General features: G+C 33.9%; 1 protein-coding gene across 1 annotated transcript; it reads right to left on the bottom strand.

Annotated features, from left to right (window-relative positions):
• Positions 1 to 2,573: 2,573 nt before the first annotated feature.
• LOC118908060 (olfactory receptor 1030) lies at positions 2,574 to 3,530 on the bottom strand. The gene has a single exon (XM_036877124.2). It carries the CDS (start codon positions 3,528 to 3,530, stop codon positions 2,574 to 2,576), a length of 957 nt encoding a protein of 318 aa, XP_036733019.2.
• Between the last annotated feature and the right edge of the window lie 8,798 nt (positions 3,531 to 12,328).

Genomic DNA, 12,328 nt, shown 5'->3' with positions numbered 1-12,328 from the left:
CAATGTCTTATAATTATTGTTCCTTAGAAAAGTGCAGTAAATAGTCTCTATTTTCTCATAGATTCTTCCAACATCACATTGCTCCATTTGTTCAATAAATACAGAATCAGCAGGATTAACTTTAAAAGAAAAGCAAGCATGTAAAACCCTTTTCATAAAAGAGCCTTTGTCATTAAGGAAGGAATTCTATAATTTTTAGGTAAAATGACGGGGTCTGCTGAATTAACCATTAATACAAAAAGCATTTCATGAGTACATACTTATTCTACATCCAGCACAGTGTAATATGAACTAAAAGAGACTGTCTAATAGTTTAATTCCAGCCAACCAGTCAATTCATGAAAGCACATGATGAAACTCCTCTTGTATCTTAAACTTGGGTGCTTGCGAACATGACTACAGCTTCATTTTGGTAATATCAGTCATAAATGTCAATGACGTTATGGGTCATTTCTATTTCTGAACAAAGCTATTGGTTTATGACTCATATTTTGTCAGAGTCATTCATTGTTCCACTCAAAGACATTGTCTTATATATGCAAAAATGGAGGCATTTTGTCAGTGCTCAAAATGGAGATTCATTTATTGTTTTAATGCTGCAGTCATTGAGACTTTATTTGCTGCCAAACTAGACTGTAAAGATAAAAAGACATAGGGGCTCTGAAATCAAACAATTTGGAACAATAAAGGGGCTAGTTTTATGTAACTGAATATATGTGTATGCTAAAAAAGGAACAGATCCAAAGATATTTGTTTAGATAAAATCCAACAAGCTATTTTTGAAAGTTGGAAGTTATAAAAAGAGTTGCTTGTTTATTTTTGTGTTTTAAAAGAATGTGTAGACAATCTGACTTTCAAAAGAAATATATTTAAAGAACAACACCTGGTAATAGAAAGGTTGAAGCAATTATATGGGGTAATACAGAATTAGTGAATAGGAAGATGTTGCGATATAGGAAATGTTGAGCAGAAATAAGCTCTGAGGTAGAAAAGAAGCTTTGAAATACAACTGAGTAAAATATGTACATTGGGGAAGTATTAATTAAACTTCTGTGGCTTTTCATTTTTCACTGAGAGTAGCATGTATGCATATGATTACAAATCAGTTCTAACATTTATTTTGCTCAGACCCTGCCTGGTCTGACATAACATTGTACTAGGAGCTATCGGTGTATTGGAGCAGGTGCACAGAGGATGAACATGTTTTTATCTTGTACAATCCCAAAATTAACTTCAACTTACTCTGAATAAATTGCTTCTTTCCTCTGTTACATCAGCACTTTAATTTTCTTGTATTATACTTAACAAATTTTACTGAGTTTTCTCATTATAGATTCAGAAACTCTGCAAAGCTATATAATCCTAAAGCTCCTTGAAAGTTCCTTGGTACTTGAAATAATACTTGGCTTATTGTAGATGCTCACTTAACATTCAATAACTTTGCTTATACTCACCTGAAATGTTAACATCTTAAAAAATCAACTTGTCATTTGCATCCTTCAGCATGAAAATATTTACAAACAAGTCAACATATTTAATTTTTAAATAAGATACATAACAATTCATTATGGCAAAGGACAACTATGGGCAAAATTTACACTATGGTACAAATAGCAAATATCTGTTCCATTCTGAAAAATAGGTTAATAGGTAAAGATGAGGGAAAGCATGCAACCCTCAGACTCCAGGAGAATGGAATGTCACTGAGAAATGTTACAGAAGTCACAGTTCCCTCTGACAACAAGACATGTGTCTTTCTTTATAAGAGTCACTCTTTGTCTGCTTCAGGAGTTAATATCTAAAAAAACTAATTATTTGGAGGTTTTCATGCCCTGGTATGGCAGAAGGAGGAATGTATCTTATTGAAAGGGTCTCTAGCAAGTGGGGAGAAATAAATAGATGTCAGGCATGGACATGGAGGTATTTTCATAAGCTCTCTTAAAGGTGACAGCAAGTTTCATCAGCAATTGTGGTCACATTCCTCTAAGCCATGGGATCAAAGCCCCTGCATAGTAAATGCTACAGAATTATAAACTCCTAAAAATTAGCTCAACAGTCAACATCTGTAATAACAACTTCTGTGTATATGTACATATAAAGATATTCATTGCTTTGTAGATATTAGACATTTTCTGGAAACATAAGAAAATTGTTAATAGTGGTAACTTTAAGAAGTGAGACTGGAAGAAGATCAGGGTAGAGGAAAGAAAAGGAAATGTTTTTCACTCATGTAGTTTATACTCTTATATAGAGAGTGAATGTTTTCTTGTAAGACTATATAATTTTTATAATGTAAAAGTATCATGTAGACTTACAAATGAAAAAGTGTATAAAGGAAGAGAAATTATCCCCTATAGCTACATATATAGCTCCCAATCCTTTACACAATCAATGAATCACATGTCACATATAAAACTGTAAATCTTCTATACCTTTTCCTTTTAATGTTTTATTGTTAGATGATAGCTCTGCACCATAGTTTCAAAATTGACTTTACCGTAAATGGAGTTAAAGTTGGATCAATTTCTCATAAATACATCTTTTGTTTATTTGTAAACAGATGCACTGTTAATTTACTTCCTCAGTATATTTCTTCTGATCAATTTCCAAAAAGCTTGTTTTACATCCTTGTTCCTCAGACTGTAAATGATGGGGTTCAACATAGGGCTTAAAAAAGTATAGAAAACAGCAATGATTTTGGACTGCTCGACGGACTTGTCCGTGGGAGGCCTAACATACATGCAGAACAGGGTCCCATAAAACACGGTCACGGCCACCAGATGGGACCCACACGTGGAAAAAGCTTTGTGCCTGCCTTCAGCTGAACGCATCCTCAGGATGGCAATGAGGATGAAGGTGTAGGAGGTGAGGATTATGAGGAGGGAGTTGGAGAGGTTAAATCCTGCTACCACAAACATGGAGGTCTCCTTAATGAAAGTGTCAGAGCAGGAGAGTCGGATGAGGGGCGGGTCAGCACAATAGAAGTGATTGACGACATTAGAGCCACAGAAGGTCAAGCGGTAGGTCCACATGGTTTCCATCAGACCACTAAGGAACCCATAGACGTATGGGCCAGCAATCAGGCGGACACAGACCCCTTTAGACATCTTGCTGCCATAAAGCAAAGGGTTACAGATAGCCATGTATCTATCATAAGCCATTACAGCTAGCATGTAATATTCAGTGATCACCATGGCAATGAAAAAATAACACTGGACTAAACAAGCAGCATATGAAATGGTTTTCCTCTCTGATAAGAAGTTCACCAACATCTTGGGAGTCACGTTAGTGGAACAGCACAAATCCAAGCAGGACAAACTGGCAAGAAAGAAGTACATGGGGGTGTGGAGGCGTGAATCTATCCTGATCAATACCAACATCCCAAGGTTCCCCCCAACAGTGATCAAGTAGATCACCAGGAACAGCACAAAGAGGATGGGTTGCAGCTCTGGACGATCCGTTAATCCCAAGAGGATAAATTCAGTCACCAACGTGGAATTTCCTCTGATCATTTTCTTGGGTGCCAACATTGTTTACTTAGATGAATTAAAATGAATTAAGAAGTGAATGAAACACCCATCACAGGCTTCTTCTCCCTTTTTCTCCCATTCTCTCTCTTTCAGTCACCCTCACACATAGCTATTATCACACAGAGTCTGAGATTATAGGATCTGGGACTTTTAAGAAGGTCATGGCCCCTATTAGCTAGGTGTGTTAATGTGCAGATGATTCTCAAAGAGAATGCCTCTAGGAACACCAACTTGTTTTGAATGGGGGAATTATGACCCAAAGTTTGTCTAAAAATGGATTGAACCGCCAACTACCACTTCAGGCTTACTATAAAATCATGAGCTTCATCAGAACCCAGAAATGATTCGGAAAAAAATGGTGACATGTTTTTGAAAACACTTGTGCAGTCATTAATTGTGTGTGTATAGTTTTAAGTTTGACCTTTGAGAATTGCACTCCCTCCTGGTTGTAATAGAGAGCCTAAAACTATAGGGGTTTGAAGGACATTCTCTGGGACCCGTTTTACTGCTATACCCATAAAATACAGAAGGCTGTGTGATATTTTTATGTGAATAGGCCAAAGATAAGGACCCCAGATTTGGAAATACCAAAGCCCTATGTGAATTACTAATAAAGAAATTTTCAATCAGAAGAATTTGTATGAATACGCAAGAGAGACATGGGTAGGGGAAAACCAAGTGGTCAAAGCTCAGATCATAGTTTTGTTTGCTTATCTTTTTTCTTTTCTTTTGATTTATCCCAAAAAGCATTTAAGGAGTTTACAGCATATTAGAAAAATTGTTAAATTTGTACTGCTGATGGAACACAAAATTAAACTTTGTAGTAACATATGTAAGTAGTTTAATTTCCTTCATTGCAGAATTATAATGTCCAGAAGTTATAAAACAAAAATTAATCATGAGAGGAGTATTCTTAGTACAGAGCTCACATGATACTTATTATAATGAAAATATTATACTTTCACGTAAAATTTTCAGTTTAGGTAATATAATTTACAATGAAATAATGAAATGAGAAATTATTGTACCAGGAAAATTGGTAAAATTGTCAGTTTAGATAATATAATTTACAATGAAATAATGAAATGAGAAATTATTGTACCAGGAATCTGGAGAATATATTTTCATTTTGGATTCTCAATGTTGTATGTTACTTTTTAAGTGACACATTAAAGAAGATAAGGGATCAAAACTCAAATGCCTTGGGAGCCATTTAGGTAATAAAAATGAGTGAGGTGGACTACAGATAAGTGTAAACCAAAGTGAACTAGATAGTGGTTCCCAAGTTAAAGAATCAGCTTTATTTTTCAGACCAGCTGAATTTTTACTATGTGGTAATGTAGATGCTGCGTTCTCAAGAGCTTCCAATTTCAAAGAGGTATCAGAATTTATTATTTTTATGTGAAACCTACTAAATACAGTGTTGGCAAATTATTCAATTTTTAAACCTATCTTCAACCAGAGCACAAAAGAAATCTGCAGGCTTGTTCTACCAAGAACCAAATAACAACTGCATGCAATGCCAATGTCACCAATTATATTTCCATATCTAAGCAGTTCCTGGAGATTGAACCATATACCCTCAAAAATTAGCTACTTTGACTCTGTGATACTTTCAAGAAGTTGTATGTATAATTTAGTCATTATAATAAGACAACCTTTGTGCATAAATAGCATTGAACACTACATATGTACAAGTTACTTTGCTAAGGAAATAAAAAGAGCTGTTAATAGTGCTTGTTTCCAAAGAACTAGTTGGTGTCTTCTTGGTAAAGGAAATACATGAAGAGAAAATTAAGGTTAAAAGTTATTAGTGCAAAAATAAAGATTTGAATGAAGTAACTAGTTGCATTCAGTAATTCAGATAAGCATCAAAGAATGAAAAATCTTTAACTATAGATTTGTTTTTCTGAAAGTGTGGACAGTATGTGCAGAGACAGAAGGCTTTCAGGAGAAATCAAAGGTATTCCACATATATGCAGGTATGAATTTTCTGTTGTACCAAAAAAAAAAATGCTCAGGAAGTGGCAAACAGCCAAACAAATACAAAGTCCTCACCATGGGCCAAAAAGTATGAACACTTATGAATGCTACAAAGTACATATCTTTAATACGCAATTTTGGAGTGTGTGTGTATGTGATGTGTGTGTGTGTGTGTGTGTGTGTGTGTGTGCTCATGTGTCTATTACACCCAGTTTATGGTGATGGATTAGAACCAATATTCCTGCTAATTTGCAATAGAAGTAATTTGCAGGACTTAAACCTCTAACTTTGGCCTCTGGGAGGGAAATACAATAACTAGAGGATCAGGATTTGTGTAAACAGCAAAAGTGCTCTTTCCTCACTCACCAGATGGATGAGTCTATTTGGAAAATATTCACCTTAGTATATGTAGATCTCCCATTTTAATGACATAAAAATACTAATCTTTAAATATGTACAACTTGCTGTAAATACTAGCACCTGTTTGGTCATCACATTCCATTTAACAATTAAAATAAAGACAATAAAAATATAAAAAGGAAATTGGACACTAATTTGCCTCTTTCCTACCCTTTCCTTTTAACAAGTTCAGCAACCACACTCTACCATTTAGGAAGACAAGACTGTATTTTGATAGTACTATTTCCTCCTATACACATAGATACTTCAGTTTTACAAAGCAATTATGCTGCTCTATTTTACTGTACCTTTAGAAGAACCCTGCAATAATATAAGTATAAGTAGGAATGGGGGAAATACGATGCAAAGAAATGTTAAGCTTGCTGTCCCTTGCATTCTTAGATTCGTATTTTCAAAACTGTGTTCAGCAGAGCGACTGTATATCCGGCAACAAAATAGGTTTATGTTAAAAATAAAGTGAGAAAATGCTGAGTTTGGGGAAAAAAAAGAAAAATGGGATATGCTTGCAGGAAGTCTCAGAACCTTTTGTACACCCATGTGCACAGGCCGTTTGAATTTAATTCAAATGCCTGGAGAATCTCAAGTGTTCTCTTTAGGTGAAGAATTCTTAATTCCACACTGAGTACCAGAGATTGCTGGAGTCCTTGCACTTCAACAGCTAAACAAAATATAAGGAAGTAAGACATCGCCTGCATTACTTGGGAAACTACCTTCATTCAATAGTGTCACTAGTAGAGTACTAGAGCCCCTTTGAATTTATCATTGATTAATGCTCTTAAAGAAACTGCAAATAATGATCATGGAGGAACTCCATAAATGGGGAGGGAATAGGAACAAGTCAGAAAAAAATCTAAGTGTTCCTAGGGAAATAGAATAAAATATGACAACAGAGTTCTGTACACCAATCACAGGTAGACACAAACCTTTTCTAGTCTCAAACACATTGTCTGTACAGCTGGACACTAAATATTAGGATCTGTTTGCTCATCATACCACAGCAAATAATAACATGTTTCTTGTCTATTTGCAATAAGGCAAATGGTAAATTACCGTACATGTGGATATACCATGAGACAAGCTTCAGATATTTTAAATACTCTCATTTAATGTACACACATTTTAATTGTTATATATTGAAATTACTACAGGTAAGGTCTTTTTAAAATCATAACTCTCCTCTCCTCTCTTTTTTCAGCCCTCTCTTGCCATTCATGACCCTATTCCCAAGATCACTCTAATTGCTTTTCTTGCCTGATTCACAATTTCAAAGGCCAAAGGTAGCTAGGAAACATAATTCTCAGTATCTCAATAAACAAGATATTTGAGATGTGAAGTGTGTATATGATAAATCCTCTTGGCAAATAAAAGATTTTTCTGGTAGACTCTTATGATAAATTAGTTCTTGCTGCATTAGAGCTGAAGCCTTTTCTTCCACTGGAAGTAAATGTCTGAATGATTTTGGAATACTAACTAGAAATTTAACTCAAGATCTTTTCTGTTTCTATAAGCAAAAGCTTATAAAGTTTCCTCTGCATAAGTGTGTCAAAGGCTCATGCTTACTGTCTGTGGGTCCTCCTTTGAGAGCTTCCTATTTAATTTTTACTTAACCCAGGGCACCCTGTAGCTAGAAAGACTGTTCGTTTATTTGGTATTTATGTAAGCAGCAGAAAAATTTGCTTCCCATGATTCTTATCATTTCCTAACTCCTATTCCAACACAGAGTGCCAAATAATTCATAGTGAGTTGGAGAGATTGCTGATCCAGTTTGGTAATAGTCAGAAATATCTATTTTGATCCCTGCATGAGAAATAGCACATTGAAAAATAATTAAATTTTAGTGAGGCAAGGAACCAGACATCCTTTTAGACATGGCATTGGTATCCAATCTGAAATTTCTGGGTAATTAAGAATCAGTGTAGGTGGCAATGGGTTTTTAAGTCTGTGTTTCTTATTTCAAGAAATATAACTGCAATAAGCCTCCACATAAGATTTCACTGGATCAATAATGTCAAATTACTTTCTTCTGATTAGAATATCATGTGAACTTCCTGTGGACTTGAGTCCCCATTTATTCAACATCAGACTTTGACTAATTTCTAAAATGCTTATAATTAATAATATTCTGCTTTAGCACTTAATCAGCACTGCTTCAGTATTCAAATCCTACACTCATTACTAATTATGTACCTCTTATTTAATATTGAGTTTTCCCCAAATGTTTCTCACACAAGTAACTTTAAAAGAGATTTGTAACGTCCTACCAGAGTTTTGCTTTTGCTAGACTGAGCATAATTCCTGCTGGAATTTGGCTGTCTTTTGAATCATTTGATAGTTTTTTTGAGGAGGGGGAGAGGGACTGTTCTTTCAAGATATATTTTTCTTAAAAAATTATGATTATCAAGTGCTTAATCTAATATGTTTATCCAATGTGTTAAATGATTGAGTGAATGGGGAGAATGCTATTTGTAAAGAAAAGTAATTAGTGTAAACACATAACTCCAATATAATTTTAATCTTTTCTCATGAACTCTCTAAATAATAAATACATACCAACTCATTTTAACTTGTTAAGAAATTAAGCTAACATACAATGCTGCTTTTGTTGTCATCTGATTCCTACAGATGATGATCCAAAATTAAACAGAAAGGGAAAGGACAGGTGTAGAAGTCAGAATTTTCATTCCTACCTTACCCCAAGAAAGATTCTTTCAGAGACACTAGTGGTCCAAGTGATGAGTTGCCGGGAACGATTTATACCCAAACTGTAATTTGGAGCTTTTATCCCTGAAGTATTTTCAACATACCTGAAAAATATAATTACAATGTTTATACAAGAGAAAACACTAGGGAAATAATAATTTATGCAGACTCATTTTCATCAGTCTTGGGATTTGCCCAGTGTGATAGCATCAGTTTGTGCTCATATTGGGATAATTGCTTTGAGTGATCAGGAGTTTGTTCTGATGGGATTCTTGCATTATGAATCACCATTTATTCCAGCCAAATGAATAGAACAATTAAGAAGGATATAAAAACATGACATAATGCGTGGACTTTGTGTTTTGTATGGTATCTTCTACAAAATTACTACTGAGTGAACGTTTGCTGAAAGGACTTGCATATCTAGAATAAAATGGTTAAATTATAAAACCCAGTGAGTAGAGCCATTTGGACAAGATGTTATAATGAGTTGTAGTAGAGTTAGTTCAAGCTGTTAGGTCCAAGTGCTGGAAAGTAATCTTTTAGGGAAAACCTGGTGAGCAAGTAATTTAGCAATATGTAATTTATTTGCCCACACATGAAAACCAATAGAATAAAGGTGAAAATAACATGTATATTATATTATTAATATAAATTATATATATAATATATATAATAAAATAAATTACATATATAAAAGTAGAAAATATATCTACTTTTCCTTACCATTTACCAAGTACCCAATTATCTACCCAATCAACAGATGCAAAGATAAAAGTAATATGTGTTTAAGTAGTTTTTAGTCTAATGGTGAAGGTAAGAGACATGTGAATGCTCCAATTGTGACACAGTCTCCAAATGATATATTTATCAAAGTCCTTACTATAATCTACTTCCTCATTCTCTATCAATCTCTCCCTTATCCACTGATCCTGTTGGTCTTGCAAAAACCTCTTTCCAAACTCAGAAACTGCCCATAGGTGTTGTCGCTACTTTCTTTGAATACTGCTTCTCCCAAACTTCCTTGGGTTATTGCCTACCTGTCCTTTAGATATCAGCCTAAATGTCAATTCCTTAGAGAAGCATTCTTCTACTTAAATCAAACCTGCTCACCACAATAATTATTCTCACTTATGTAACCCTGCTCTGTTTCTTTATGATATTTATTGTGATTACCTGTAACTGTAATGTGGTTTATTTGTTTAAGATTTGTTTTCCTTTCCAGGCTGTTAATTCCAAAAGGATAGGTGACTTGTATATTATATGTACTATATACAAAGAATTCAGTGCAGTGCTTGAATAATGCTAAGTTCTCTATAAATATATATTGAATTAATTTATTGAAAATAAAGTAGAAGAGGATTTTACCCAAAGAAATCTTTTGTTTTGATTCACATGGTGTTTTAAACTGCCAAATTTTTTGTTAATTACCATATCATTAAATTTTGTGAAAATCAAAATAATCTGACTTTGCTTACTTGCATCCTGGAATGGAAACGAAGGCCTGAAGCTGAGTAGTATCTGCCTCCATTAAAGGGCAAACACTCTATGGTTGCCAAAGACCCCTAAACTTAGTACTATTGTCTTTAAACCCACATCTAACATTCACAACCTTATTTGATTTTTTTGACCACAGTATTGAATATCGTATGAAATGAACTAAAGATTTTAGATACAAAGCAGAATAGGAACAATGCTGAAAATTATCATGTCTACCTACAAAAATCTAGCAAGTAACTCAGAGGTGGTGATTATGTATCCATGGTGCCTTGAACAGTTGAGGAAGAGAAAACAAGATGTCTTTCATATCTGAAGGCAGAAAGTCACGGTTTTTCATTGTTGTGGTCACATTGGAATGTTCCAGATGAGTTTGCCAACTTGGTGGAAGAATCTTCTTTTGCTCTTGAAATCATACCATCATTAACCCTGATGCTTAAGATTGTCCCATCCTTAGTGAAACGATCCAGATTGTAACAAGAGATGGATGGATAAATATATTGTGATAACTCTTTAAAATGCAATATTCAATAATAGTAAATATATCAAATTACAGATCCATGCAACAACTGGGTGATATTCAGAAAAATTTTGTTAAGTCAAAGAATATACACATGAAAGACTATACCACATGCTTCCACTTATATGAAATACAGCTATAAAAATAGAACAGTGATTACCAACAGCTGAGTATGGGGGGGAAGGTCTGTCTGCAAAAGGATAAAAAGGAAATTTGGGGAGTGATGAGAATGTTCTATATCTCAGTTGGAGTGGTAGTAATACAGGTGTAAAAACAATTGACAAAATACATTGAATCATACTTGAAGTGGATACATTTAATTGCATGTAAATTATTTATTTATAAAATAAAGTTATTAAAAATCTTACAATGTTTTATTATTATTACAAATCAAACAGGAGTAAGTTAAGGATCTAAGGATCAAAGAAGTTAAGTCACTTGTCAGAGAACACATATCAAACCTTAGAAATAAGATTCAAGTTCATTTGTGCCACATTATTTATTACAGTATACTATTTTTACAGAGAGCAGTGGTTTATGAAAAAAATGGATGCATACATTAATAGATGAAAGAATAAAAATCACATAATCATCTCAACAGATGCAGCAAAGTCATTTTTCAAAATTCAACATCCCTTCATGATAAAAACTCCAAAGAAACTGGGTATAAAAAAAACCATTTTCAACATAATAAAGGCCATATTGACAAGCATACAGCTAATAACATCGTACTCAGTGGTGACAGGTTGAAAAGTTTTCATCTATGATCAGAAACAAGTCAAGAGTGCCCACACCGATATATTCAACATATTACCAGAAGTCTGTGTTGGAGTAATTAAGCAAGAAAAGAGCATTCAATATCAGAAAAGAAAAAGTAAAATTGTCTCTATTGGCAGATGATATGACCTTATACACAGAAAACTCTAAAGACTCCACCAAAAAACAGTTAGAGCTAATAAACAAATATAGTGAAGTTGCAGGATAAAAAACCAATATGTAAAAATCAGTCACATTTCGATATACAAACAGTGAACTATTTGAGAAAGAGGTAAAGAAAAAAGTCCCATTTACAATAGCACAAAAAAACAATAAAATGCTTAAGAATACATTTAATCAAAATGTTAAAAGATCTGTATGCTGAAAACAATAAGCCATTGATGAAATTGGAAAAGACTTAAGTAAAAACATATCTGCTGTTCATGGATTGGAGGAAAGTTAAAATTGTTTAAATGTCCATACTACCCAAAGCCATCTATAGATTCAATGTAATCCCTGTTAAATACCCAATGGTATTTTTAACAGAAACAGAATGAACAATTTTGAAATTCATATGGAAAAGCAAAGGATTCCAAATTATGAGAAACTATGAGAAAAAACAAAGCTGGAGGCATCACACTTGCCGGTTTTAAATTCATTTTACAAAGTTATATTAATTAAAACAGTATGGTACTGGCATAAAAAGAGGACACATAGACAAATGATACAGAGCTGAGAGTCCAGAAATAAACCCATGCACATATAGTCAACTACTATTCAACAAGGGAGCCAAAACTACTCGATGGAGAATCTGTCGTCTCTTCAGTGGATGGTGTTGGGAAGACTTGTAACTACATACAGAATAATTAAATTGGACCCCGATATTACACCACTCACAAAAAATTAACTTGAAATGAGTCAA

Source organism: Manis pentadactyla, chromosome 9, assembly GCF_030020395.1.
Source record: "Manis pentadactyla isolate mManPen7 chromosome 9, mManPen7.hap1, whole genome shotgun sequence".
NCBI classification, from domain to species: domain Eukaryota; kingdom Metazoa; phylum Chordata; class Mammalia; order Pholidota; family Manidae; genus Manis; species Manis pentadactyla.
Note: the sequence above shows the minus strand (reverse complement) of the source record. Positions and strands in the feature narration are given on the sequence as shown.

Bases quoted from the DNA above. Each gene is read 5' to 3' on its own strand.
- LOC118908060 (XM_036877124.2), bottom strand. From the start codon at position 3,530: ATGTTGGCACCCAAGAAAATGATCAGAGGAAATTCCACGTTGGTGACT.